The following is a 27,982-nucleotide window of genomic DNA, read 5'->3' as shown; positions in this document are numbered from 1 at the left end:
CCAGACTGCCACCAGCACCTTCAGGTTATATTTTTTAAAGAAAGTGGTTTGCATGCATTGGTTTTGGCATGCCCAGTTATCAGATTAGGAGGTTTTGAAAGAAAGAGGCAGGAGAGGAAGAAGTTTTTTGACGTAAGTATATGTCTAGTATCAAGAGCTCTTGTATGGTAGATTTGGATAAACAGGTCAGTCCTCTGGATTTAGAGGAGTAATCTCTTTGTGTAGCTTTCCTCCTCAGCGAACAAAGAAAAGGAAAAGAAGCATTTAATTGTAGTAACAAGCAAGAACATCAGAAAAGAGCTGTTTCAGACATACGGGTTACAAATATGATGGTATTGCCATTTTTCTTTCCCAACTACAACTTGACCATGGAGCTCAGTGTTCCCAGGAACATAACAGGTCTCCCAAAAAATCACTGGTGGTCTTCATAGAATAGAAAAATATCCTAAGTGGTAGTCTGAGGGTTTTTCCTTTACAGTGATTTTCATAGGAGATAGAAATGCACACATTTCACAGTATGAGGCAGGAATTAACCTCCATCCAGGGACAGTGCTTCACTTGTCTTGTTGTCCTGTAACTATTGAGTGCTTAAGAGAGAATGGTTACCTGCTTGTCTCCTTTGCTAAGCATCGGAGGATCTACTAGGGAAGGAGCACAGAAGAGAGAGTGTAAAAGCCTCAATCAGATGGTGTCTTTGTGCTGCCAATGGTAGGAGGCTGGGCAAGTGTTCAGGGGAAGAATCACACTTGGTTGCCATATCACACATGCTTGCCCTGTTCTCCTGCATCCCCTAGGCAGCCCTGCTTGCCCTTGCTTGGGGACAGAACAGGCATAAGCTGGACCTTTGGAATGACCCCCTGGTAGCTGCTCTAAGGGTCAGTCTATACCTGCTTAGACAACAAAGTTTTCCACATAGTCCCTTCTTGTTCTCAGCTTTATTTATTTTTTAATGAGATTAAGTGGTTTACCATTCCTTAAAATTGGAAGATGGTGGATTGGAGGGGTGGGAGGAGGAAAGTGACTCTGTCAAGAGTTGAAGAGTGCCATGGATTAAGCACCTTGTTTCTTCTGTTGTTCTCTCAGACGATACAGGAGGTTGCAGGCTACGTGCTCATCGCGCTTAACATGGTGGATGTCATTCCCCTAGAAAACCTCCAGATCATCCGAGGCAATGTGCTCTATGACAACTCTTATGCCCTGGCAGTTTTATCTAATTACCACATGAATAAAACCCAGGGACTCCGAGAGCTGCCAATGAAACGGCTATCAGGTGAGATGGGGGCAAGAGGTGGAGATAGCTGTAAAGCAAACTTCAACTGTTAGGTTATTGGTATCAGGATCCGATTGAAGATTTCTCAAAGTCATATGCCATCAAATCCTGCTTTAAAAACAAAGATTTGAGTGTAGTTTCCCAGTTTCCTACTTGCTTTCCTGCTGGCCAGCCTTCTTCAAAAGATGGAAGAAAGTTCATAATTTCCCATTGCAGAAAGATCCATAAAATCCAAAGCATCAACAGTGTGAGATTTATTTGTGTCCCCCAAAATGGCAAAGTATCTACTTGTTATTTTGCGTTGTTTGGTTCTAGTGCATACATGACAGTATTTTCTGTTAAATTCCAGTGAGAGCTGGTGGTATGTGAGTTAGGGTCTTACACAGTCTCTGGCTGGTGGTCTCTGGCTGTGCACACCAGCAGTGCCATCTCTGCTGAGTGCAGTGGCCTTTGGAGGTGGCACCAGACAGAAAGCCACATGTAGTGGCATCTTAGTGGCATCCAACAGCAGCTGACCCTCCAGAACCCGTCAGTCTGAGCCCAGTGTTAGCTGGACCATCAGGAGTCCTGGTGCCATGCAGACTGTCCTTTTCTGTCAGCATAGTGTGACTGAGGCAAAGAAATATGTGGTTTATTTCCTGTTCTTTAGATCAGAGATGGAAGACTTAGGCAGTTTGCTGTTTGCTTCACTTACCAATTTTTTTCCTTCTGTGGCAGAAATTCTCAATGGAGGTGTTAAAATCAGCAACAACCCCAAACTGTGCAACATGGACACTGTTCTCTGGAATGACATCATTGACACGAGCAAGAAGCCTCTCACGGTGCTTGAATTTGCAAGCAACCTGTCTTCTTGTGAGTATTAACTTACCAAAAATGCTATGCATTCCCCCATTTTAGAACAACAAACATCCCATCTTTTGTGCAGTGGGTTTCAGGTCCACCAATTCCTGCATGCAGAGCCACCAAGCCCTGTTCCAAGGGAAGCCCTTTAATTTCTTCACCACTGGCCTAAGATGTAATTTTCTGTGGTGGTTAGGTCCTTAATTCATAGCTCAGTGAAGTTCTTTGGAAAGCTTCTCTTAGTTTTAGACAGTGTCCTACATATGTGTTTCTTCAAAGACAGCTCAGAATAACGTGCACTTGTTGGCTTTCCAGTAGTCTTCTGTTTACAATGTAAGGCTCTGGTCTAGACAACCCATATGGGTACCTTCATGGAGTTACTGTGGGACTTTAAGCCATTTTAGTGCTAAGGCCCAAGCTGAGTGCTGTAAACTCTAGTGTTTTGGGCTGCACAGATTATCCTTGCAAAATTAATGATAAACAGGCAGATAAATCTGATGCTTTAGATCAGCAGGGAGATGAGCGTATACTTAAAAGTATGTGTAGCATATGCTTTGAGTGGGCTCAAGCTAATCCTGCAGCCTTACAAGTCCCTTGTAAAATCCCCAGTCATTTCATGGAAAGGAGAGTTTATTTTAATTTCTAAGCATTTCATTTCTGGCACTGTAAATTGGCGGAAAAACATATTTTCTTTATCTTCTTCCAGTTGCGTAACTGCCTGAGAGCTAATAGCCAACTTCTGTGTTGACATATTTTTCTGCAGAGCCCTAGCGTAATCAAGGGGTTGCGAATGATACAAGTCAGCACAGGAGTTTGGCTCTAAACACCACAGAAATGTTAACCGTTAACTTTTCAACTTAAAAAAAAAAAATGTTCTTTGGTCCTACACCAAATCAATCAACTCTTGGACAAATATTGGCATTTGTTCAGCTATTTGATGGGCAGGGGGGAGGGGGGAGAATCACATGTAGTTAACAGGAAGAATGACTCTAGTAGGAAATGCCTCTTAAATGTAGTGAATTCCAGATTAATCTGCTTAGACAGCCATTTATGATTTTATTAAGTTGTTTCTGTGGGACTTTGCTTGTCATTAAGAGAAAGAAAAAGGAAGAAAAGAGTAAGGAGGAAGGGATGGGAAAGAGCATGGCACTGAACCTTCAAGGTCAGGCAGGGTGTCCGTCCATCCTTCTGCCTCGGTCATCCATCTCCCACGTAGTCCTACGCCGAGGAGTGTTTTTGGCAGAGGGTGGGAGGAGGGCGCGAAGCAGACAAGTCAAATTACTTTGTGGTCGGAGTAGCTGGCAGTTGCCGGTGAATCTAGTTGGGTTTGTTTTCTTTTTTGAACCGCATTGTTCAGAAACATTGATTTACATGTGGCCTGTAGCGAGCAGCTGGCACATGCCCGGCCGCAAGCCAGTGGCGACTTGCCATTGCATGCAAACTCCAGCAGAAGGGCCAGCCGGGCAGTAGCTGAGATTCCTGTTCCTGGGAAAAAATTGCCTCTTTTGTAAGCTAGACTGGCTGCGTATTGCACTCGCTTGCTCACAGGTGTGTAGAACTGCACGTAGGACACCTGAGATGTACACAGGATAAGGATTTAAGTCCAGCTTTCAGAATTTTTGAGCGCTGGTATAGGTGCTTCCTCCCCTGACTTACCAAGAAGGAAAGCTCAAGTCTTTGTTTTCTGTGACTCACATGATGTTGTTGTCCATGTTTGTAGAATATAATACTCTGCTCTCGTGTTTTAGGTCCCAAATGCCATCCGAACTGCACAGAAGACCACTGCTGGGGCCCTGGTGAACAGAACTGCCAGACATGTAAGCCTGCAGATTAATTAAGAAATGTCTTGTGCGCTCTGACATACTAAACTTCTACCTACCGAAAAACTAACCTGTCAAGTGTGAATTAGTGACACGTGTGTCACACTTGTCCTTCCCTGCATCCTGCTACGCTGGAGCTCCTTGAAGCGCACCACAGACAGACTTGGCCCGCTTCCCGCTCTTCAGAAGCGCAGTTGCGAGGAGGACAGCTGTGCCCACTCTCCCCAAGTACATCCATTTCTGGAGGGGAAACCTCGAGGTGGTTTGACTTGGGTCTGGATTTCCCTGCAGATGTGCTGTTCCTCCAGAGGCAAAAGACTGCAGCTGTCTCCAGCATTGAAAGCTTTTGTCTGTCGCCCACGACTTTCTCCCATCTGCACTTGAGAACATTTATTCTTTAAGTTATTTTATCATAAAAGAGAGCAGGCAGTAGCTTCATGGTAAATTGTTTGCCTTCCTGCTGTTTCCCGCAGAGCCATTCTGTAGGCCAGTTAACAATGCTTTGGATTAATTTCTACAATTAGAAGCAACAACACAACCTGGTTTTTGCTGGCTTTAATTCCTCTTTTTGGAATCCCCGTAGGTTTCTTTTGTAAACGCAAAAGATGTCACCTTCATGGGGGTAATTGCACTACATACTGTACTCAGAGGACCTTTGGAAGGCTCTCAGAAAATGCATAGCTGTTTTTTGATTTGTATATGGAGATACTTGGCATTGTGACGTTCAGTTTGGCTGCCTGTGCTTTACTGTAAAATTTTGCAGGTAGGACACTTGCCTGATATTAAGAGAGGAACAGAAACATCCATTTAGAAGTGCTTGAGATTTTGCAAGGCTTTATCTTTCCTAAGTCAATGTTGAGGAGGAAGATCATCTCAGTTTTTTTTCCTAATTCATTATTTCCTTTTTCTGTAATAAATGGGGAAATGCACGGTTTCAATTCTTCGTTTGTAAAGTTCAGTGGAACGACTGCTGATCTAGACATAGCGTAAATGAAAGCAACATCCTGCTTCAGTTTTCCATTGCAAATAATGACCTAAACCTAAGTTTCTTGCTTGCAAGTATCAGGCCAAATCTGTACAGCTTCTAGAGCTTAAGGTAAAAGGAACGTATAGCTTTTCTCTCTTCATTTAGTATAAACTTTAGGTTTTTTCAGTCAGGTCTGCAGTTTGGCTCTTGAGGTGGACAGTGGCTGTGCACACAAAGCCCTTCCCAGGTCAGTCCCCACAGCTGAGGCTGCACAGCTGTCCTGGCGGTTTGAAAAACCTCAGGTCTCAGCCCTGCAAACTCCCAGCATTTACAAACTCTTGCTGGCTTCAGGAGGATGACTAGGAGTGCATAAAACGAAACCGTTTGCAGGCTCTGGCTCTCCTCTCCAGGCATTTGAGAATCTGGCCAACTGAAAATGTATCCCACATTTCCATATGTGGGAAAGTTTGGGGTGATACGTATCTTTCTCCTTCAACGAACGTGGGATATTCTGTATGAAATATAAACGTTTGCTGTGATATATGTTTCCAGCAGGAAGCTCTAGTCAAGAGCTATCAAAGTGACGAGCTGTTTTACTCCCTTGCTGATGCTTATGAAAAAAATTATATCTAAATGCTGTTCGTGTAGAACAATGTGCCTTTTATTCCCCTGTTCCTAGTTGAACAGAAGAGTTGCTATCAGAGAAGATAATGCATATTGTGGAAATAATCTGTTTCCTTGAAAATATATCTTGCTTACAGGCCTGCAAGAAAAATGAAATAATACAGTTTGGATACAAAAGCGTGCAGTGGAAAAAGATAGGAAATATGATTTTACAAAAAATCACCGTTATATACCCTGTAGCGGGCTACGTTTTCCAATAATTTTCTGTTAATTAACAACCATCTGTTTCGGACTTACAGAAATTCCTGATGATATTGTAACTCATTTGTGCCAACTGCAAAGTTGATAACAGTTGCTGTAGGGCACAGCCGAAATGCTCAGAATGCTGTAATGCAGCGAATTGGCTTTCTCTGACATCTAATGTCAGGGTCTGTGGATCCATAAATTTTTGTAGAGAACAAGCAATCCCATTTTTGGGTCTCTGATACAAACACATGCTAGCCATTAATTTCTGGGGCTTTTTTAATTGTTCTGATTATCATTTTCTCTGCTTTAATATTCAAATGGAGACGATTTCCTGATTCTCAGCAAAATGTTTCAGGCAGTTTCTGCTTCCCTGCAAAAAGCTGAAGCAGGGCCAGTTCTTCCTCCGGGTTGCTGCACTGGTGCAAAGCCTGTGGGAGTTGAGTAATGAAGATAAAATTTGGCCAAGGAATTGAAGCCTAAAGAAAAATAATACAATATGCATATGAAATCGGTCTGCTGAGCGGGTCTCCCCTCTCTCTGCAAATTTCAGAAATGTTTTTAGTGCACTGAAGGGATCCTAACACCATACCAACCGTGTACAGTTTCCTGTTTTAGTACAAAATCCTGGCAGTTCTCCTGTCATGTTGTTTTTCCCAAAGCTAGCACCGATAATAGCAGATTTTCTCAACAAAATGAAGCCAGATCCTGTTCTATTGCCCAGCTGTAAGATGCAAAATCTCAAGGACATGGTTTGCTGGCTGGGACCAGAGTGCTTAGGACCTCACGAGAGCCAAGATAATTACGGTCTAAACACAACCCCTTCTCGCCACCACCCACACCAGCTCTTGCCCCTCCCGAGCTTTGGCCTTATATGAGGACAGAATACGCATCCCATGGGGAAAATCTAGCACAGATCCTGTAGCAGACCTTTTCTCCATATTTCTTGATCCCATTGCAGCAAGTACAGCTTGGATGTTCTTCATTCCTGATGTTTTTTTCCTTTTTTCTTGTGTCTTTCAGTAACGAAAGTCATCTGTGCCCAGCAGTGCTCTGGCCGGTGCAGGGGAAAGGTGCCCAGCGACTGCTGCCACAACCAGTGTGCTGCGGGGTGCACGGGGCCTCGGGAGAGCGACTGCCTGGTAACGATGCTACACCATCGCCATAACCACTTAAATCCTTGACACGGCGAGGCAGGCTTTCAGCTGCATATCCTCTTCCAGCCAAAAAGGCCTCTGAGAGATGCTGACCTGCAGGGTGCTCCAGGGCTTCCCTGCATGGGTGGGTGGTGGGAGGGAAGAGGACATGAACATCACAGCACCCTTAGCTGGTCTTTACTGACTCCACAGGTGGATCTTCCCAGCACGTGCCAAACCAGTGCTAGTGCCTTCGAGAGCCCAATGAGCTCAAAGTTGTTGCAGAACAACTAAGTGTTTGCTGTAGGGCAACTTCCCCGCATAGGCAGGTCCCCACGTCCTCAGCTGCCACCATGGTGCAGTGGTTTTCCATGCCAGCACAGCTTGGCCTTGTGCTCCCTAGTGCTAGTCAGTAATAATCTTGGTTTACTAAAGCCAGAACTTTTAAAGGTAATAAGATATGATGGTTCTTCAGGTTTTTTTGCATTTCGTTGAACTTCAGACATGAAATCAAGGTTTTCCTTTCTGGTTTTCACTTGCCTCAAAAGCATTGCATTTGGGGGACCCTGGGACAATGGAGGAAGAAGGAGCAAATGGAGCTTTTTCAGGAAAAAAAAAAATCCCATTGCTCTTCTACAAGAGTTTCAGGGGGTTGGTGCAAGCTGTGATTTTAACTCTTCTCCATGTTTGCACTACACTTCATTCTGAATTAAGTGACACCTGAGTAATTGCCACAGAAAGCGTCCAGTCTGAGGTTTGTTGTTGTTATCTGTATTCCTGGTCCCCTTCTAAATTGTGTGGCTGTGATGCCCTTACTGGCTCACAGAGAAGACAGTTATTCTCTCTGATCTGGAAAGCAAGGGAACAAAAAAGAGGAAAAGGGAGTGATTATTAATTTAATGCAGAATTAGATTGGAAGAACCAACTTGTCTTTCATAAATTGCTAAATTGTTCATTACCTGCAGCCAAATATAATGGCTTCAGTTTAATTTTTAGCCAGAAAAGTCAGTAATCGGCAGGAAAGGACTTGATTTGATTTAGGTTATTAAAAAGCAGCCAAGAAAAGTAACGTTTGTCTTGATCTGGTTACTGCTTGTAGGGAAAATTCTTCCCGTCCAAGGCATGCAGATTTGCTCCTGTTCCCATGTGAATCCCAGCAGCTCTTCACCAGAGTGCCAGTGTTTCTTGTTCAGAAGAAAACCTCATGTTCTCTCTTTTTTTTTTTTTTTTTAAATTAAACTTGATTGCCCAACCTGAAGCAACCTTTCACCTTCAAAGCATGAGGGACCATCCCTGTAGCTGCTTAGGGTTTCCATTAGAGCTGAGCAGGAAACAGATGAGCCCATCAGAGTGTTTTTAAAGAGCTAATGTAAAAGCATTGCCACTTTTTAAGGAGAGGGTAGTTTAATGGGTGCTGCTGTTCAATGACAGGCATGCCGCAAGTTTCGGGATGATGCTACGTGCAAGGATACATGTCCCCCATTGGTCCTGTATAACCCCACCACTTATCAGATGGATGTCAACCCTGATGGAAAATACAGCTTTGGAGCCACTTGTGTGAGGGAATGTCCACGTAAGTTCATTTCAGGTTGCAGCTGCAGAGGAGGTGGGGGGTTGGAGAGAGGTGGGAAGGGACCTGTGTCATCCCTCTGTGTTATGGCCAAGTGAAAAGAGACTTTCTTGTTCTCTTCGGCTTCTGTGGGAACCAGGAATGGGTAACAAAAATGAGAGAATAGCTGGTAAAGAAAAAAGCCTCTTCAAACTGTCTGCATCCATCACCTTCCCTGATTTTTAACCATTAAATTTTTACTTCTGAAGATTTTTCTCTTGATGGGAGAAAAACACCTTATGAGAATCATCAAAACAACGGCCACAGGGGATCAATCCTGTGGATTACCAAAGCAGTATCAACCCTTAACTGGTTCTTAATTGGGACTGGTAGAAAGTCATTGATTTAAACACTCCCTCTCAAGGCCTGTGGTCATTGCTTCCTCTACAGATACCTGTTTTTTTCTTTCATGCTATTCCATGCCCATGTTCTTTTAACCCATCAAGACTTAAATGTAAGAGACGGTTTAGCATACAGAACTGGTATCCCTTTCTGAGGTTGACCATTGCCCTGCCTGGCCCTTACCCTGGAAGAGTGAGTGAAGGTGAGGGATCAGAAGTGCCATGTATTGATCCCGATTATGACACTGCTGCACAGCCTGACCATGGCAATGTTCTTTTATCCTTCTTCGACCATTCCCCTCCCTGTAAACTGGTGGTAGCACTGTATGTCCACCTACCTTCAAAGGATGTTTATGAGAAGTCATAATTAATGCCTGTACTTTGCTAAGTATGCCAAAAGTTCCCAAACACTTTTTCTTCCTAGTATTGAGGTGCCTGTGCAGCCCCCAACACATCCCTCTTGTATTTCAATGACCTTTGTATCCTTGTTTTTTCCAGACAACTACGTGGTGACAGACCATGGCTCCTGTGTTCGCTCATGCAATACCGATACTTATGAAGTGGAAGAAAACGGTGTTCGGAAGTGTAAAAAGTGTGATGGGCTATGCAGCAAAGGTATAAAAAGCACGGAATAAATCAGTAAGGCTTTGAGATGATAGGTAACTTATTAGAAAAAGTACATGGAGTTCTGACCTTAATTAAGTGCAAATTCAATATACATATCCAGTGATAGTCTGGAGATCTGACAAGTGGTTCAATCAGGAAACGTGGCTGTGGAGCATGGTCTCCAACTGGGATACACCACAGGTACAGTAGATAAACGGTGCGTTGTGTGCATGTGTATCTTGCACATCAGCCTGCTGCTTCATTTGTCCTTCCCAGTATCTCATCAAGGGGAATAAAATGAAAATGGGACAGAGAGAGAGAAGCGCATGTGCCAGAGTCTGTGTGCAGAGATGCTCAGACCAGAGCTGCACAGCCAGGCAAGCAGGAAGCAGTTACCGTGTGGTGCTTTCTGAAAAGCAAAAGTAGGCAAAAGATCTATGAAACTCATCTTACAGTAGTAGGTTTGACCTCATGAGAGTGCTTTGTGAACTAAGGACATCTTCATGTTTACCCCTTTCCGTGTGATTGGGCTTCACTCTTCTCCCCTCTGACTTCTGCGTCTCTCTCAACAGTGTGCAACGGCATCGGAATAGGTGAACTTAAAGGGATCCTCTCCATAAACGCCACAAACATTGACTCCTTCAAAAACTGTACCAAGATCAACGGGGACGTCAGCATTCTCCCAGTTGCATTTCTAGGGTGAGTTGCCTGCTGGTCATTTAGCACTGGAGGAGAAGGGCTAGGGAGAAATTCAGGCTGAGCCATTCTTTTCCCAATTCCTCATTCTGTTTGTTTCAGTGATGCCTTCACAAAGACCCTACCCTTGGACCCCAAGAAGTTGGATGTCTTCAAAACAGTCAAAGAAATATCAGGTTAGCAATAAGTTTTAAGATGAAGTGTTCTCTGACTGATACTGCCAAAAACACAAAGGAAGAGGAGGGAAACTTTTTAAGCATGTGAAGAGAAATGTAAGTGAACGGTTTTTGTCTCTGAGCTACCAGGGGTCACTCTTCACAAGGGTGGTCAGCAACGCCTCGCCAGTGTTACGCCCACATAACCCATACTGGTCTCCCATCCAAGGTGTGTGGTTTGGCCAGATCATCCCTTCTGCTGAACTATCAGCCCTAGTGAAGAGTAAAAGCAGAGAAGATCCTCAGCCACCCAAGAAGTATGTGGTGATGCAGAGGCGTGCCACTCCAGCTAAAAAAAGTCAAGTGTGTTTCTATTTGTGGAAAACCTTTCAGCAGCTCCTTAGGGAAGCGTGCTCAGTGGCTTGCATCATCCTCATGAAGACACCCTCTCTGGCCCGAAGAGCTCTTCCTTGGGGTGAATGTGTCTCCACAAGCACAAAGCGGCCAACAGAGCGCTCAGCCACCGTCTTGCACCAAGTACCAATTAAAAGTAATTTTGTTCAGCCCATTATAAAATGAGCGTAACATCAGAGCTGGGCCCACAAATGTGTCTCCAGTTACCCTTTTCTTTCTCTCTTTTACCTGTCTGGTTCCCTTCAGGGTAGCAATGACTAACACCAGAGCTTCATATAGCAACCTGCAATTTCTGAAATTCTCCCCCTCCTCCCGAGCACCTCAACTGAGCAGGGAAATCTGCTTGCCTTAGCAAATCCACTCCGAGCGGCTCTCTGTTTCTGCTTTCTCTTCAGTTTTCCTGTTCCCCGAGGGCAGCTCATGAATGGGACAGAGCAATGCCTTCTCCCACAGCACTAGAGCCCGCAGCCTCTCACCCAGGGTATCTGCTGGCAAGAGCCATCATCACTGGTGGCTCAGTGTGGCAGGATGTGCAGCTCACCAACACACTCCTCTCTTACTCTCCTAAGCCCTTGTGGCGGGCTAAGAAGTAAACTGTTTATAAAACGGAGTTTAAAAATATCTCCCTGCTCCCTAAAATGTCATGTTTCACTTTGAGATTCTCAGATAAGCATAGGGAAAGCACAAGCACCTTCTCCTGGCACAGGAGGAGCTTGAGGAGGAGGTTCTGTTCCCAATACTGACTGCAGGTTTATTATTATTATTATTATTTTTAATCTTCTTTTCTTTATTTCAGGATTTTTGTTGATTCAGGCATGGCCCGATAATGCTACTGATCTCTATGCTTTTGAAAATCTGGAGATTATACGAGGCAGAACCAAGCAACAGTAAGTAAATCATGTGCCAGAGTTGACCGTAAAAGAAACTCTGTTTAGAGCTGTGCTTGTCTGAGTACACCAATGTAACAAGCAGTGTGAGACTCAGGTGTCCCAAAAGTGATGCAAAATGGGAAAAACCCTGTGAGGAGTACAGCACCATCTTTGTAGCAGTAGTTAACATGCCATGGAGAGATGAGAGACCCTCAGCTCTGTGCTGCATGTGGAGGGCTCCCCTGAGCCTGCCCTCAGTGCATCCAGCACCCTCCTGGGCTTGCCCCTAGAGGAAGGATGGCTTGGTGGACCAGCACAAAATAATAGCTGCTCTACCTACAACCACTGTTGCACATCATTTACTCGACAGAGTGCACAGGTCCTGCCAGTCTTAGCTTAAAAAGCCCATGCAAAACCAGATATGAGTATTGCAGTTATTTTACAATAGGTATATCAAGTACCAGGCATTAAGTTCAGAGGTCTGACCAGCACCTTGCTTGAACAAAATTCAGTTCACAGCAACACACACTTGAAAACCAAAAGAAAAACGTGCAGAGTAAACCCCTGCTCATTAATTCTCTTTCTTCCATGTGTTTTCTTTTTATCCATCTCCATTTTAGTGGCCAGTATTCCCTTGCTGTTGTTAACTTGAAAATACAGTCCTTGGGGCTGCGCTCCCTCAAGGAAATAAGTGATGGAGATGTTGCCATTATGAAGAACAAGAACCTCTGCTACGCTGACACCATGGATTGGCGCAGCCTGTTTGCAACTCAGAGCCAGAAAACAAAGATTATACAAAACAGAAATAAAAATGAATGTGGTAAGTCAACACTGCCTTCCTGCTCCCAATGGAAGCTCATGCTGAAATGCAAGAGTAATTCGAGCAAGGCTTTTTTCTCTCTGTTCCCCTGGCTGCAAAATTCATCAGTATACTGCTTTAATGAAGGTGGTGAGGGAAAAGTGGGATGTTTTTTTCCCACAGAGGATGTGGACTTCATGCTGTACAGCAGATGGGAAGAAGCTGCTTAACCACTATAGGCATAGTGAAACCACGTAGGTTGAAGGATACAGAAACTAACTTCAAACATTGGACTTTTTTGACAAGGCCAAAGCTGTTGTTCAACCATGCTGCTGTTGACTGCAGTGGTCCCTGAGCCAAAATTTGATTATTTCTCTTTGCAGAATATGAATTTGTTTTATTTTGGAAATTGATTGTACGATCACAGAATGGTTTGGGTTGAAAGGGACCTTCAAAGATCATCTAGTGCAATCCTTCTGCTGTGGCCTGGGACATCTTAGGTTGCTCAAAGCCCCGTCCAACCTGGCCTTGAACACTGCCAGGGAGGGGGCAGCCACAGCTGCTCTGGGCAACCTGTGCCAGTGTCTCACCACCCTCACAGGAAAGAATTTCTTCCTTATATCTGATCTAAATCTACCCTCTTTCAGTTTAAAACCATTGTCCCTTGTCATGTCACTACAGGCCTTGGTAAAAAGGCATTATAAGTCCCCTTTAAAAGGCTGCAATAAGGTCTCTCCAGAGCATTTTCTTCTCCAGGCTGAACAACTCCAACTCTCAGCCTGGTACTGGTTTAGCTTTATTATATGGGTGTTAAGCTGTCACAGAGGACCTCATTCTTATTTTGAAAGGCCAGAAGTGACTCTTAATTTCAGGCTTTGGGAATTAAGAGAAGCATGATTATTCCTCTTCCACACTGCCAGGGCCATTCACATCTGCCTTGGAACAGGTTGGAGAAACTGGCTGGTCAGAACTGAGTCCCTGGCAGTGCTGTGTTTTCTTTCTCTCCTGCCTTGACATTCATGGCTTTTCTTGTCTCTCTTTCTCTCCCAGCTGCTGCCAGGCACGTTTGTGACCCCCTGTGCTCGGACGTGGGCTGCTGGGGCCCAGGACCCTTCCACTGCTTCTCCTGCAGGTTTTTTGATCGCCAAAAGGAGTGTGTGAAACAGTGCAACATCCTGCAAGGGTAAGGTGTCTGAGGGCTGCTTCAGGTTTTGGCAGTGATTTGGGGGTTTTGGTTTTTAAAATGTGTCGTAGCTAGAAAGAAAGCAAAAAATAGGGTCTCTAGTTGCATGGGATTTCACTGGCTTTGCAGAAAATGTTGTGTGAACGAAGTAGCTATCTGAGGTGCTTCCCCTTCCCCATTCAGCATTGCTTAGGAGTTTGCTTTTGCCACGGTGACTACAAAGAAAACATCCCCTTAAGCCCACAAGAAATAAAGGAGCTTAAAGCCCCGGTGAAAATCCAAGCTATGCCTGTCATGTAAAACACATTGAGGAAGAGCCATTTGCAGTCACCAAGAGCTCGGTCGCCCCCAGAGCCAGGGCGTCACTGCTCAGTCGGCTTCCTTACGGCAAAGGGACTCGTATTGGCTCAAACGAGTGGCTCGCCCTTGCAATTTGTAAAGTTGCAGTCAAGGGAGAATGAACTTTCATCTGAAAAGCACTGGGAGCAGCAATTTCAAGCTGTTATTGCTTCAGCCTCCCTCAGGCCGAGCAAAACATATTGCTGCCTGTGTGTCAGGACCGCGGCTGGGTTTTTCAGTCAGTTCAACAGGTGATGTAGGCAGGAAAGGCATGTCTAGCACTGAAAATTACAAGGATTTTGTAACAAATCTTTCAAAGTTTGATGTTTAAAAATCATGAGTATTAAGCAAGTACTTGACAGGATGCTGATGCCCCTGATGTTTATATTTCTCTAGCAACTTGCAGTTCAGCAGCTGGATTTTTTGTAAGTGAACTCCCTCCAGCAGCTATTATGACCTGAAAGGCAGATCTGGGCATTTTTTGTGTCAAATGATGGGTAGATTTAATTTAATTAATAACACCATTACTTGAAGTGGAACAGCTTTATTGCTATTGAAACCATCTGTTCCCAACTTTCATATTTTAATGATTCATTGAGTGTTGTAGGGAGGGGATGAATTTAATTATCAGTGCATTGCTGTTTAACTTTCCTAATTATTATTTGGAGCCGTGGAATCAACTTGAACTATTTTTGCTGATCTCTTTGCATCACTACCATTTAAAAGCCTTTGGAAATCACTGTGAATATTCTGTGTCATTAGCTTAAAAGGGAAAGTAAACTAATTTGTAGTGTGCAATCTGGAGTGCCATGTGTTTCACCGTCAACCAAATTTCCCTTACTCTTACCTCCCTCCCCCTGGCTGCACTGAGCAAGTGCTACTGGTGTAGCCAGGAGAGTCCCCCTGTACCTCCTCCTGTCTCACTACCATCATCCCGATCTATTTAAACTGGAAAAGTCAGGAAAAGGAAAGTCTGCAAATTTATCACTCACTAATCAGCCTGGTTTTTATTTATTTATCTTTTTTGTTTGTTTTCCAGGGAGCCGAGAGAGTTTGAAAAAGACTCCAAGTGCCTCCCCTGCCACCCTGAGTGCCTGGTGCAAAACTCTACCGCGTACAACGCAACCTGCACTGGACCTGTAAGAGCAGATTCAGCTTAGCAAACTTGCATCTCTGACCGTGTATTAATACATATTTCCTGTGTTGAGATAATCCTGAGGTCTCATTTACCCTTCTCCAGGATGGAGTGGAGAAGGGGGCAATTAGAAGTCGAGATCTTGGGGCAGGGCAACAAAAATGCGAGAGGGAGCCTCAGGGTGTTATTTTTCTTTTTTGTCACCCATCATAGGTGTAATCCACAGTCAGAGGGCATTGTAGGACCTTTCTTTTTTTGTGTCTTTTTACAGAAAAAAGAAAGAAAGTCTTACTTATGTATGTCACGATATGGTAATTTGGCAAACATTTCAGGAACATGTAGCTACTGAACTGCCAAGCTGGTGTGAACAAATTAAATTTCCTTATTCAGAGTGAAAAAAACTGTTTAAAATAGTGGATTAAAACAGTAGCTTTTTGCCTTTTTGAAAAAACATGATAAAATTGTTATGAAAACCAAATGTTTACTGAAAAATATGCAAGAAGTGTTTTTTACTTAAAACCATATTCCCTTCTCTAACTAGGTTATAGTAAATACCTATGTTAATGTTAAGGTAATTGCAGGTGTAAATTGTGTTCAAAGAAAGGCAATCAAAACAAAATAACTGGATTTTCAAATTTGTTTAAGTAGTCCAAATTCATACAAAAGCTCTTTCTACAAAAGTTAATACAGCGTAGTCTTGCTAGTCATACAGTCTTCCTCAATTTTGTTCTTTAATTTTGAGAATACTCTTTTGTGTTATGAAATGTTCAGTTTGGCAATGGTGCAAAATTGTTTCCTTTTAATCAGATCAAACTCATATCTTAATTGTGAAACTCTTAATTCTTCTTTTTTTTTTTTTTTTTTTTGGTAATTGAAATCAAATCTCCTACTTCCATCACAGATCCTCCTTTGTGCTACTTAACCCAACTCTTTAAACACCTTTTGCCATCCCCTGCAGCCACTGAGTGTTCGACCCTTGCCAATCATCACTCTGAAGAGTCACTGCTCAGTAATGTGAAACATTTCCATCCTCTCTTCTAGCTTAGACCACCATGGCCTCAGGGATGTTATCAACATTATAAGCTTCTTCAGGCAGTGACCACCCCCTTGTTCCATATTTGCCCAGCATCTAGTAATCAGTCTATTATAGTGGCCCTTGGACATTACAGTAATTAAAATAATCTTCATGTATATATATATACTGTAGTCCCACTGAAACCAGCACTGTGGATCTGGTCTGTTTTTTCTCCATAGTAGCATTTGACGCAGAGTTTCTGGTTCCTCTGCTTTAAAATATTTAGGGCATTCCTGGTGCTGTTACAGTCTGAATAAAAACAGTTCTGCCAAAAATGGCCAAAGGCAATGCCTTTAAACACAAACTAAGTGCTTTTCAAAGTAAAAAAAAAAATGCATGGACTCCTTGGGTTGCCTCCATTATCCCCTGCTTCTCCCTAACAGAGGAAAGAACCCCTGCTGAGAAACCAGGAAAATAATGATTTAAGGCCAGTACTTCAGGGAGGTGTCAGCAGGTCGTTTTAAATCGGGGGATGGTAGATTGCACCAGGCAACAGCCTGGCCCTCTGCTTTTCAGCTTGCCCCTTATCAAGGTGTCATTAAATTATTCCCCATTTTAAATGAAAAATGCAAGTTTTCCAACCAGGCAGAAGGCAGGGGGGAAAAAGCAGCAATGCTGAAACTCAAGAAAATATTAGCTTTAAACATCAGGCACTACCTTTTGTACCATCCATCCTGCAAGAGCAAATACTTGCAAGCATATCAGGTAGCAGAAAACCAGATGATGCTGAAAACTTCCAGCAGTGGAAGGCATTTAGATTTTTCTTCTGAATTTCCTCCTGAATAGGTTGATGTAAGGACATTATAAACAAGCTGTTTCTCTTTGCAGGGCCCCGACAATTGTGTGAAGTGTGCCCATTTTATAGACGGCCCCCACTGTGTGAAATCCTGCCCAGCGGGGGTGCTGGGTGAGAATGACACCCTCGTCTGGAAATATGCTGACGGGAATGCTGTTTGCCAGCTCTGCCATCCAAACTGTACCCGGGGGTGAGTAAAACCTTGGGCTGAATGGGGATGGGGGAAAAAGAAATAGGAAAACAGCTCATCTCAAGCTCTTTCTCTTCCTGATGGGATGGTCCCATTTTAAACCACCAAGAAGAAAAATTAGCAGGGAGCAAGAGAGGTCAGGAGTACCCAGGTAATGTAAGCAGAGCACGGCAGACTTCATAAATAGGAGAAGTTCAGTGGCACTTCTTTACACAGAAGGAAAAAAAAAAAAAAAAAAAAAGAAAATGTTTTAGGGGATTATTTGAAACAGGTTTGTTTGTTGATTTAAATAGGAAACTTCCTGGAATTTTACAGAACTCACCCACCAGGGATGCACTTTTTTTACCACCTGGCTGGGTGCTGGGTCCTCTGGTTTTGGGAGGACCGTCAGTGACATCTGGTGGATGCTGGGCTCCCGGGCCCCATGTTTTCTCTGAACCTTTAATTTTTTAGGAGGGAAATCCCAGTGGGGTACCACAGCGATTTATTTTTTTTCCTTCTTTCCATAATGCTAGCACTTGGTCTGAGTTTAAAGCCTTGCTTGCCTCCTGAGTGTGGCTTTATTAATGGGCATCACAGTAAACCAAACCTGTATAAACTATTTATGTCCTCATTTGGGGGCATGCTTAAACTGCCACCTGGAACGAGCTGTGAATCGAACTGTATTTAACCTACATGACAATAAGTTACAGTTGTTTCCTCTCCTGGTTTCAGACCTGCAAAGGACACACGATGCACAGTAAAAGGTTTTAAGGTTTGAGACTTCGCTGTTGGACTGTGATGCTTTCAGAGCAAAAAAACAGTCCACGTTTGGTTTCTTTTCCTTCACAGGCCCCTGCCCTGTACCCTGCAGGTCTGTCTGATCCAGAATCCTTCAGTGATATAAAGTTGTTGTTTCTTGTCAACAACAAGAAACTGCCTGAAAGAGAGAAGCTATAACGTATTCAGACCAACCATCATCCCATTGTATATTAGCTAATTGAACTGCCAGGTCATTAAAGAGCAGAGTGCCCAGGCCTCCACCTTCATGGAGAAAAGAAGATGAAGAGTTAAACCAGCAAGTAATAGCCCTTCCTAGTGCTCATAGTGAATTCAGTGCTCTGGTTTTCAGATGTAGCTGTAACAGCCATATGGGTTTGCCGTGATTTACAGCGATGCCCCCAGTGTTTGTTACAGTCTCAGGCAAGGCTTATCAGGGCTTCTCATCACACGCCTGAGAACAAGTGATCTTAGTTGAAAATGCATCTTAATAACTTTGCTCTTTACTAAGGACCTCAATAGTCCCCACCAGTACAAACTGGCCACGGTGATCCAATATCCTTCTTCTAACTGGCCACATGGAAATGTGGCTGATTACTGGAGCAGCGTAATGAGTAACCACATCTGAACAAGGTTTTCCATTGTGCGGCCTCGGTAGCGAGATCAAACACTAGACTCAAACGCAAACTTGGAGAATGTAATCTGCCAGACGTGGATGTACCAATGAGCTGTGCAGTGGCTCTTTGTGCACAACCAAGTCCCCAGAGCAGACTTCACCAGAAGAGTCAGGGGTACCCAACATATGGCTCAGTGTATTTGGCCCTGTGTTATTAAGGCAGAACATAAAAAGTAGTATCAATTTCATCTCTTACATGAAAGAACTGGGCTAAGTTTGCTACAGTTATATTGTGGACATGCTCAATGGCTCTGTTCAAGTTGCTGCCCAAATGAGGCAGAAGAAAATAGGCTGTATCCCTGAAGGGCTCAAGAGAGCTAGAAAAAAGTAGTGTTACTGTTTTTCCTTTACAGATGGGACATCTAAGGCCAATGGCATTGATGGGTAGGGAGCCAGTGTCAGAGGCATAATCCAGGAACGAGCAGTCTGGCACAGCATTGTCCCCATGAAGTCAATCAATCAGTAATGCCACTTACTTCTCTTCATGCCTTTCCCTCGTGCTGCAGGAATGGGATCTGCTTAGCAGTGGGTGGAAAACATCTGTCTCGCAAAGTTTTTGCATCCTTAGAAACCACAGTCTCAGCAATTTCTGCATGACAAGAAACAACTTTATTTCTGTCCCTGTCCAATTTCACGGCTAGAGCCCACAAAATCTTATCAGCATGATTAAGTGTGCTGACTTCAGTAGTCGTGCAAGTAAAGGTTTCCAGGATCTGGCTCTATTTTCTGTATTTGAAGAAGCTGAAAGTGAAGAGAACTTCTCTTCCCGGCTGAGCTTTGTCATGAACTTTGTTTTTTTACCTTAGGTGTGCTTCCTAGTAGTAGTACATCACTTCTTTTGTATCGCCATGAAGAATCCCATCTAGTCTCCTTTTCTTTGTTGAGTTGGTTTTTCAGCCTTCATTAGAAAACAGAATAGAGGAAGGTTTCTCCTGCTCAGCCCAAAAGACCCCTTCTCTCCCGTTTCTTCTGTAATCTCTTGGGGATTTTGTACACAAGCTTCCTTTAGCTCTGCCTCTAGTACAGCTGAGAAAATACGCTCCGATAAAGAGAGCAACATCCTAAAAGCCCTGGAATCACTCCATTTATACCTCCAGCAACTAATGATATACACCAGCTTAATTAATCCGCTCAGTATTGAAGAATTTGGTTTTCCCTTGCCACTCTTCCAGAGTACAGGAATTAAACTCAGCCACAGCCAGTGGGGTGGAAGAGCAAGGAGGAGAGAAGCCACGACTGTAGTTAATAGCGCTGTCTGACACATCCTGCATCTGCAGTTGCTACCAACACTAACTGTCTCACCAGTCTTCATTTTAAATGCCAGGGGATTTGGGGGGGTGTGGGGTGAGAAAGTGGCCAGGGGGTGCGAGAAGGAATGTTGTAGCACACAGCACAGATGTGATGCCTTTGTCACACTCTGAAGGTTACTGAGAAAAAAAAAGGGTAGAGGAAAGTTCTTGTAAGGCTTTAAAAAGCCCAGTGGTTTTCCATTTCTTTTATGACTGTGAAGTAACTTAGGCTGTTATAGTGTGAGTCCCCTCTGAAAGACCATAAATCACAGCAACCTGGCTGTATTACATCAAATTAGGAACTATGGGTCGAGGAGAAAGTTGTTAAAATCTTGATGGATTTGGGAGATAAATAGCTGTGTCTGCACTGGGACAAGTAATATTTACGTAGACAGATGAAATGCTGAGTTCAGGATGCAGTAGTTTTCAGGGACTGTACACAGCACTAATTTTCCAATAAGTAGAGAAATATTTCAGAGACTACAACTGCTGCTAGATTCCATCTGACATATCCATAACATCTTGAGGCAGTTCATAACACAAGGTCACATTTCTCATTTTGGTTTCTGTAAGCAGAAGAAAAACGATTCAGGAATGGAAAAAGTGATTGTTTAGATTCCATAAAACCTGGATTACTTATGTTGGGTGTCATCATAAAATTCCACATTAAGAAAGATGGTTATATTTAGTCCTGGATGGATATTTGTCATAGGCTTTGTTTCTTCTTTGACTTGTGAAATGAATCAGAAAATCACGTGAGATTTGAAAAGTACAAGGTGATCTGTCATTTTCTTCTTCCTTTACTTTATCCCACCAGACTTGATATTGAGGGATTTGTGTGGGAAATAATTTTAAAAAAGAAGGGAACAGATGAAAATCTACACTTTTCTTGCTTCTACTTTCTGGGGTGGGAAAATAATTGGTTGGCCATTCCTCAGACTGTAGATACTATCCTCTCAGCCAGTTTTTTTGCTGTTAAGATGCGCATGGAGGACTTGCCATCATAAAGTAGCATGGCAAATCAGAATTTTTAGGAAGAGATAATTTGAGGGACCACAGTCACATTCTGAAATAAAGTGAGGTCTTTTAATTTCACATCCTTATCAGGAGAAGCTGCACATGCTTTGTTGCATTAGCATGTAAAAATTCGTATCTGGGTGGTAAAACATGATGGGATGAGGTCTTGGGTGCTAGATGAGTTTTCTGTTGAGCACCCAAAGAGAGAAGCCCAGTGCAAAGCGAGATACGTCTCCTGTGACCGTAAGCAAGCTGGTGGTTCTGCTGTGCACGTGCATCCTCTCTGTGCTTAGTTACACATCTGAGCAAACAAATCAAGCTGTAGGCAGACAGGGAACGCTAACAAAGCTGGGCGCCCGAGATCCGGGAACTGGTATGCACAGCACTTCCAGCATGTCCAGGACACCAGGATGCACATTCTTGCATGGGAGCCCAGTGAACTCACAAGACCTTCCAGATGCTGGGTCTTGGAGCACTGTGTTGGCCCAGAAACAAGGCAAATACACAAGGGAAGATCAGAGTAACAAAAACAAACAAACAAAAAAACACAATAAAATGAGTAGTTTCTTTACCTCTTCCTCCCTCAGACCTAGATCAAGTTATGAGATAAGATCTGCAACTCCACCTGCCATTTTGAATTTTTTATGGTTCCTCCTCTCAGTGAGAGGGAATTCAGAGCAGTTTTCCTGGCACAGGCTCCCTCCTTACCCCCTACTTGACCTCCTCTGGAGTTGTTTTGGGATGATCCATTTTCTTTGAGTCAGCGCAGGGAGCGGATACCACAAACTGGACTTTTCTCCTTGCTGTGCTCTGTTTTTCAGGGGTGATGTAACCCTCTCTGTAATGCTCTCCTTCCTCAGTAGACACCACAAAGACCACAATTCCCATGAAGCACATACATCTTGTAGCCCAGCAGCACTTAGGGAATGCACGGTGCCTCTCACGCCCGTTAGACCATCAAGTGAATGCAGTCACTGTGTTTTCATCTGTGTTGTTTTTTGCATTGGACTGCCAAAATTAATTTCAGGCATTTCAAACTCAAATGAAGGGTGAATGACTTGCTAGTAGAGTTTCTGGCTCTCTGGATAACTGTCGTACCTGTTTACGTTACCGGTAACATAAGACTTTACATTCTGAGAGAAAAATATCATGGACACATACCAACAGACTATAGCTGAAGGGGGTTCTGTCAAATCCTGTTTTTTGATGGGAGCGTGTATCTGCTACCCATGTTTTCCATTGCAATAGAAAGTCTGGAAATTGGAATCTTTTACTTATCAGGAAGCAAGGATTATGCAGGAGGGTCTGCAGTGACACATTTCCAAGTGGCTTTCTGCCCTTGTGCAGGGCAGAGGCTTCTTCTGTCCTCCATGGTCAGCCCTGAGCTTTTGCACTAACACAGATGTCCACACAGAGCCAGAGAATCCAGGTCCATTTGAATTTTGTGTATCTATGTCCTCCCCCCATTCTACCACATGATAGAAAGTTGTTTTAAAATATTCTTTAAACTGAGCCTGCATCATACCTATGCCTCTAGAAAAAAGATTTTGGAGCAAGGACATTGACTGATATTTAATAGAGTGTATGACTATTATAAATTCCTTTGTTAATACTTGGACTGCTCTGAAACACAACCTTTTCAATCAGTAGCACTCTTCTTACTTGGAATTATAGAAGTATGTATGCCAGAGCTAATATGTTTGTAATGTTCATTTGTTTTTACAGGTGCAAAGGGCCAGGTCTTGAAGGTTGTCCAAATGGGTGAGTACTTCATCTGCTACAATTAACGACAGAACTAGAAAGAATGCATCTGTGTTTATATTTCCACCCTGGACACTGCAAGGCTGAGACTAAAGTTTAAGTCTTCAGCTCTGTACAGGAAAGTGACAGATTAGAGCGGGCTCCAACCTATAAAAATTGTTTCAAGAAGTGAGAAATATTCTTACTGGAACAAGACTCTGAAACTTTGTTCTGCTTAGCTTGTCTGTCGAGGTAAGACTTGGAGTCTGTTACTGGAGAACAAAAGGAAGAGCTGGGAAAAGAAAAGTTTAAGGACTAGTGGCAGAGAGAGATGTTTAGGATTGATATGGTTACCTGAATCACAGGGGTATCATCTCAGAGACCCAGGGGGTCTTTTCATCCCTATGATCTGTACATCTTCAACCGCTCTGTGCACAGATGGACATTCATTCTTCACACTAGATCTTACATTGCACTGTTTGGCCTCATGCTTCCCTGTCTAAGAGAGAGGGATTTAGTTTCTGGCCACAAAGTCGTGTTACGGCAAGACAAATTCAGCCTAGAAGTACTGTTAAAAAGTGGCTCTATTTAATAGTAATCCCTGGGGCAACTTAGAAGGAGCTGTGATGGATCTCCAAGTACAGACTGAAAAACAACCTTGGAAAACCGGTTTTTCTTTTCAACTTAAATTTGAGATGACTCAGGCTCTAATAAAGAGGCAGCACTCTGTACATACAGTGTGGATCGTTCACACATTACCTGGCCTCAGACATTTGTACTTGGGGAGAAGGGCTGATGATCTGAAGTTCATTGTGACCCTTACATCATGGCCTCCCCAATAATGGTGAGATGTCAGCTTCATTGCTGGTATTATGCCTTCTTGATATCGCCTTCTCTCCATGTGCTTCGTGTATCTGATCACATGCAGGCTGCCCGTGGCTGGCATATGTGGGCATCACAGATTTGATGCTCATGTGCTTGGTGGGCTTGTGAGAGGGAGGAGAAACCTCCTTGCTTAAGCTATGAGGATCAGCTCCAATTGCAATTTTGAGAGAAGAGTGAAGACTTTGAGCAGGTTACTAGACGGGGAACTTAAAAATACAGATGCCCAAGATATTTGAAATGTCAGATAGGCTCAAGTGGATGTCCAGAGGGTGTGTTTGATCATAACCTAAGGTTTCATGCAACCTCTGTAGGTTTTTTTTAAAAATCTTACACCTAAGCATTTTTTTTCTCTTTCTGCATCCCCTCCTGTCTTGCAGCTCCAAAATCCCATCTATCGCAGCTGGTGTTGTCGGAGGTCTCCTGTGCCTGGTGGTGGTCGGCTTGGGCATCGGCCTTTACTTGCGGAGGCGCCACATCGTCAGAAAGCGGACCCTGCGCCGGCTGCTGCAGGAGAGGGAGGTGAGCGCCGCGGGCACAGCTGCAACACCGGCTGCTTTATTTGGGGCAACGGGAGCCAGCCTCCTCATACCAGAGAATTACAGCACCATGCATCTGCCTCGTAACTCAACAAGCCCTTGGGTTGGCAAACACGGCGTCTGCCGTGCTAGTCTGGAAAGAGGCATTGTGCACAGCACCTTCTTACTTAATCTCAAGTGTGATTCCTCTGGATATAATTTTCAAAAGCTTTAGGGGATTTAGATGTCTAAATCCCAATGAAAATCATTGAGCTTGTCTACTCAGAAAAAATTGCACCTTTAGGGTGAGGTGCAATGTGCTTGCTGATCCATACCACCTTGCTGTGTAGACACTCAGCCTTGAATCGTTTCTCCCTCCAGACGAGCCTTGAGGCTGCTGTGGCAACTCAGGGCACTTTTGAAAATTCTACCCCCTTGATCAGGCATATGTCTGATCCTGCAGAAAAAAATGAGAGAGAAAGGAGAAGAGGGAAAGGAATTGAGGAAGTGTTTTTGTCTTGTCTTTGGTTTGTTTTTAGCACAAAAACCCCACAAAGCCATCAAAGGGAATGGTTCACCCTGTTGGGCATGAACAAGGTTTCTACATTGCTTTTTGTTTTCTGCGTGGTTTCGTGTGCATTACAGCATCACCCTCTGGGTACCTCACATACGAAATAGCAAAATGCATTATCCTGGATTGAAGCCGCTCTTTTATGATTAGCCCCCTTCTCTTTCTAGTCCAATCCTAGTAAATAATTATCAAACTTTATTTAGCATTCTGCTAAAAGCCCAGTTGCAGATTCCTTCTGTTCTCACTGGCTTTGCAGAGTCAGCTGTAAAATCCTTAAAAAAAAAAGCTGTCCTGCTTTTTAATGCACTACCTAACAATATTTTACATACCACTGTATTCTACAGTTGTGATATTAGAGTTTGGTTTGTGCTCGGCTCATGTTGACTCCTCAAAATGAGAAATTTTCATCACAACAGAAAGGTTGCTGGCCTGCTAAAATCAGATTGTATCTAGCTAAGTACAGTTTTATTCAAAGAAAAGGAAAAAGAAAAAGCACTAAGAGAAAAAGCTGACTTACGCATCAAAGAAGCATTAAATATCTCTGTTTGGAGGGTGTAACTGCTGTTTGAAATAAGGCTTGGATCAAATTTTGAAAACATTGATAGTCAATTCAACATCTTTTTTATTGAGAAAAGACTCATTCTTGGAGTTTCTATTGCTGCTTGTAACCCCTGGAGTCTGGGGGAGCCACTGGTACCATGGGAATTTCGTCCAGTTAAACAAGAGCAGACCTGAAAGGTTGCAGGTGATTCTTGCCCATTATTTAAAACATGTCTATAATTTATTTGCAAGTTCAAAAAAATAATCTTCTTTAGGATCTGTGGTAATTACATTGTTCTTCATGCCATGTGTTTTAAGGCTTTGAAGTCAAAGCCTTCATTTGAACGGTAGTATTCCTTCATTCTCCTTCAAAATGGCAGTCGCCACCCTGCAATTGATTTTACCTCTGAAATTTGGAGCGACTTTAGATGCTTACTGCTGCAAATCAGAGTGGAGCTGTCCTCCCGTAAACTTCACGTGGAATAAAAAGTTCATTATTTTAAAGGAAGGATTTATTTGCTTCCCTAAAGCATGCTGCTTGCTGTCCTCCTAGACCGTATATCCTTCTAACATCTTCTTCTTTCTGCACCAGCTTGTCGAACCACTGACACCCAGCGGGGAGGCACCAAACCAGGCTCATCTGAGAATTTTAAAGGAAACAGAATTTAAAAAGGTCAAAGTTTTAGGCTCTGGAGCTTTTGGCACTGTTTATAAGGTAAGATCACCATGTTTCTCTTCCCTTTTCATCTTGCTCCTTCATGCAGAAGCCACCCAGACAAAGCATGAACTGGGAGCTGCAGTCATTTCTTTTTAAAACTATATTTTATAGCACGTATGTATTGAATGGTGGAGACATGAATCAATCATCATTAGTTGAGTTATGAATCAGGTTACATGAGAAGTTTTACATAAGATGTTGCCAAAGTCATACTTCTGAACCTGGAGGAGAAAGATCTCAACTTAAAAAGTACCATAGCCAAATATACCCTGTTGTGAATATTAGGGAAAAAAGAACTTCACTTTGGTCAGCTGAATGCTAAGCCATTTTTCTATGTGGTCCAGGGTCTTGTTGTTATAGTTGTCAATCACTCTTTCATTAGAACTGACTCAGATGCGTGAAAGTGTCTACACAGTTGTGTAGGTCCACAAGGTATTTTTTCTCTTGGTGTTTGCTTATCCTCTGTGTTTCTTCTTCACCAAGTTCCATTTTTCTGTGCTACTCCTTTTATTCAGGATATGTATTTCAGGATTTGCCAGTAGTACTGAAACATAAACTGTAGATTCATATTTCATATATCTCTTTATAAAGCTTTATATTCTGAAGCAGGCTTTCAGCTATGGCTAGGAACTTCAGGGACACAAATCCCATTGACCTCTGCAAATGTGCAGCTACACTGCTGGGTACTTCAGCAGAGTGTCCTCGCAGTGCCATGCCGTTCACCTGCCACCTGAGTGGCCTCCTGACACTATAGATGTAGAGCACTGAACCAGTCGGACATAAACCCACCTGCCACTGCATACGTTTAGGACTGGATTATTTCTACAGTATAGATGCCATCTTGTTTTCATGAGAAAATGCCAGTTCTTTTCATCTCATGATTTATAAATTGGAAATGGCAAGGTTTTGTACATGCGGTTGCTGTGATGCACTAATTAATTAGATTTCCATCCGCAAAAGTTGCTCTTTATGCACCTCTTGGGCTATTTATACAGAGATGGTAATGAATGTGTTTTTTTCAAAAAAATAAGGTAGAGGTGACTGAAAGAGAAATACCACTCACTCCATTAACAGGATTTTGTTAACTCCCATGGGACTCATTTTTTGCATATTTTTGTTGTCTGACATGTCTTCCCATTGCTCAGAATATTTAAGTCTACTCAGATGTAAAATTATACGTGATTGTGAGAATTAACCTGTCAGATATGAGACAGAGTAACTTTTTGTACTTCTTTTTGGTAGGGACTTTGGATCCCAGAAGGGGAGAAGGTTAAAATTCCTGTTGCTATTAAAGAGTTGAGAGAGGCTACATCACCAAAAGCCAACAAGGAAATACTTGATGTAAGTTTCCATGTTTGTTTTGTCAAATTGTCAGTGGTCTGTGGATTTTCCTCTGTAACAGCTAAAGGGATTTCAGGATTTTGGGTGAGAAGAAATATTTTACACCCCAAACGGCATTCTCTATCTAGAAGTACTGGGCTCTGCAGCCCAGTCTGTGAAGTGCTTTTGTGTCTCCTATGAACATGTTGCTCACAGTCCAAATACTGATGTTATACTTGTGGGGTAGCACCTAAGGAGAGGTCAGGACCATACATTTACAGCTAATTCTGTTTTCTTTATTCTGACATTTCAGGACTTAAATTGTGGCATTCATTGTCATGATGGCAGTAGAACTAAAAAACCATTAACAACATATTTAATGAATTTTGAATCCTGACATTGCAGATTGTCATAAGCTAGTTGCTTGGTTACATAGGATTAAATTAACTGTAAATCCAAAAGAAAAAAAATATCCCAGCTGTCTGATTTCTTTGCCATGAAAAGCAAGAATTTATCTCGCTTCCTGAAAGAGGCATGGGAATTTTATCCTCTTGCTTGGATATAGCTCATCACTTCAGAAAATGGGGAAAAAGGCTATGGGACACTGATCCAGGAGTTTATAAATGTGTGAGTTTACAAGGAGTGAGCCAGAGTCCTAAATACAAAGCTCCTTGAACTTGGAATAGCTAAAAATCTGAACTCTGACGCTAGATCTGAAGCCATACAACATAAAGCACCAAGGATATATATTTATATATGAGGAAAGGAAAATGTTGAGTGCAGAGAGGAGCACTCAGATGTTCAGTATACATTCATTTCATCTTTCCTGTGCTGTGGTTCAGTCC

At 43.0% G+C, this 27,982-nt stretch overlaps 1 protein-coding gene across 2 annotated transcripts in view; it reads left to right on the top strand.

The window, feature by feature from the left end:
• The window catches only part of EGFR (epidermal growth factor receptor), a 167,033-nt gene that overhangs the window by 116,563 nt on the left and 22,488 nt on the right, over positions 1-27,982 (top strand). For both annotated transcript variants that reach the window (XM_074891843.1, XM_074891762.1), the window contains exons 3-19: positions 1,084-1,270; positions 1,988-2,122; positions 3,859-3,927; positions 6,788-6,906; positions 8,332-8,473; positions 9,349-9,465; positions 10,029-10,155; positions 10,255-10,328; positions 11,518-11,608; positions 12,211-12,410; positions 13,440-13,572; positions 14,951-15,050; positions 16,950-17,107; positions 22,574-22,609; positions 23,851-23,992; positions 25,692-25,814; positions 27,060-27,158. In XM_074891843.1, the coding sequence (XP_074747944.1) occupies positions 1,084-1,270; positions 1,988-2,122; positions 3,859-3,927; positions 6,788-6,906; positions 8,332-8,473; positions 9,349-9,465; positions 10,029-10,155; positions 10,255-10,328; positions 11,518-11,608; positions 12,211-12,410; positions 13,440-13,572; positions 14,951-15,050; positions 16,950-17,107; positions 22,574-22,609; positions 23,851-23,992; positions 25,692-25,814; positions 27,060-27,158 (2,052 nt within the window). The remainder of the gene's footprint in view (positions 1-1,083; positions 1,271-1,987; positions 2,123-3,858; positions 3,928-6,787; positions 6,907-8,331; positions 8,474-9,348; positions 9,466-10,028; positions 10,156-10,254; positions 10,329-11,517; positions 11,609-12,210; positions 12,411-13,439; positions 13,573-14,950; positions 15,051-16,949; positions 17,108-22,573; positions 22,610-23,850; positions 23,993-25,691; positions 25,815-27,059; positions 27,159-27,982) is intronic.

The sequence above is a fragment of the Strix uralensis genome, chromosome 1 (assembly GCF_047716275.1).
Source record: "Strix uralensis isolate ZFMK-TIS-50842 chromosome 1, bStrUra1, whole genome shotgun sequence".
NCBI classification, from domain to species: Eukaryota; Metazoa; Chordata; class Aves; order Strigiformes; family Strigidae; genus Strix; species Strix uralensis.
The sequence above is the reverse complement of the archived record's forward strand: the minus strand, read 5'-3'. Positions and strand labels throughout refer to the sequence as shown.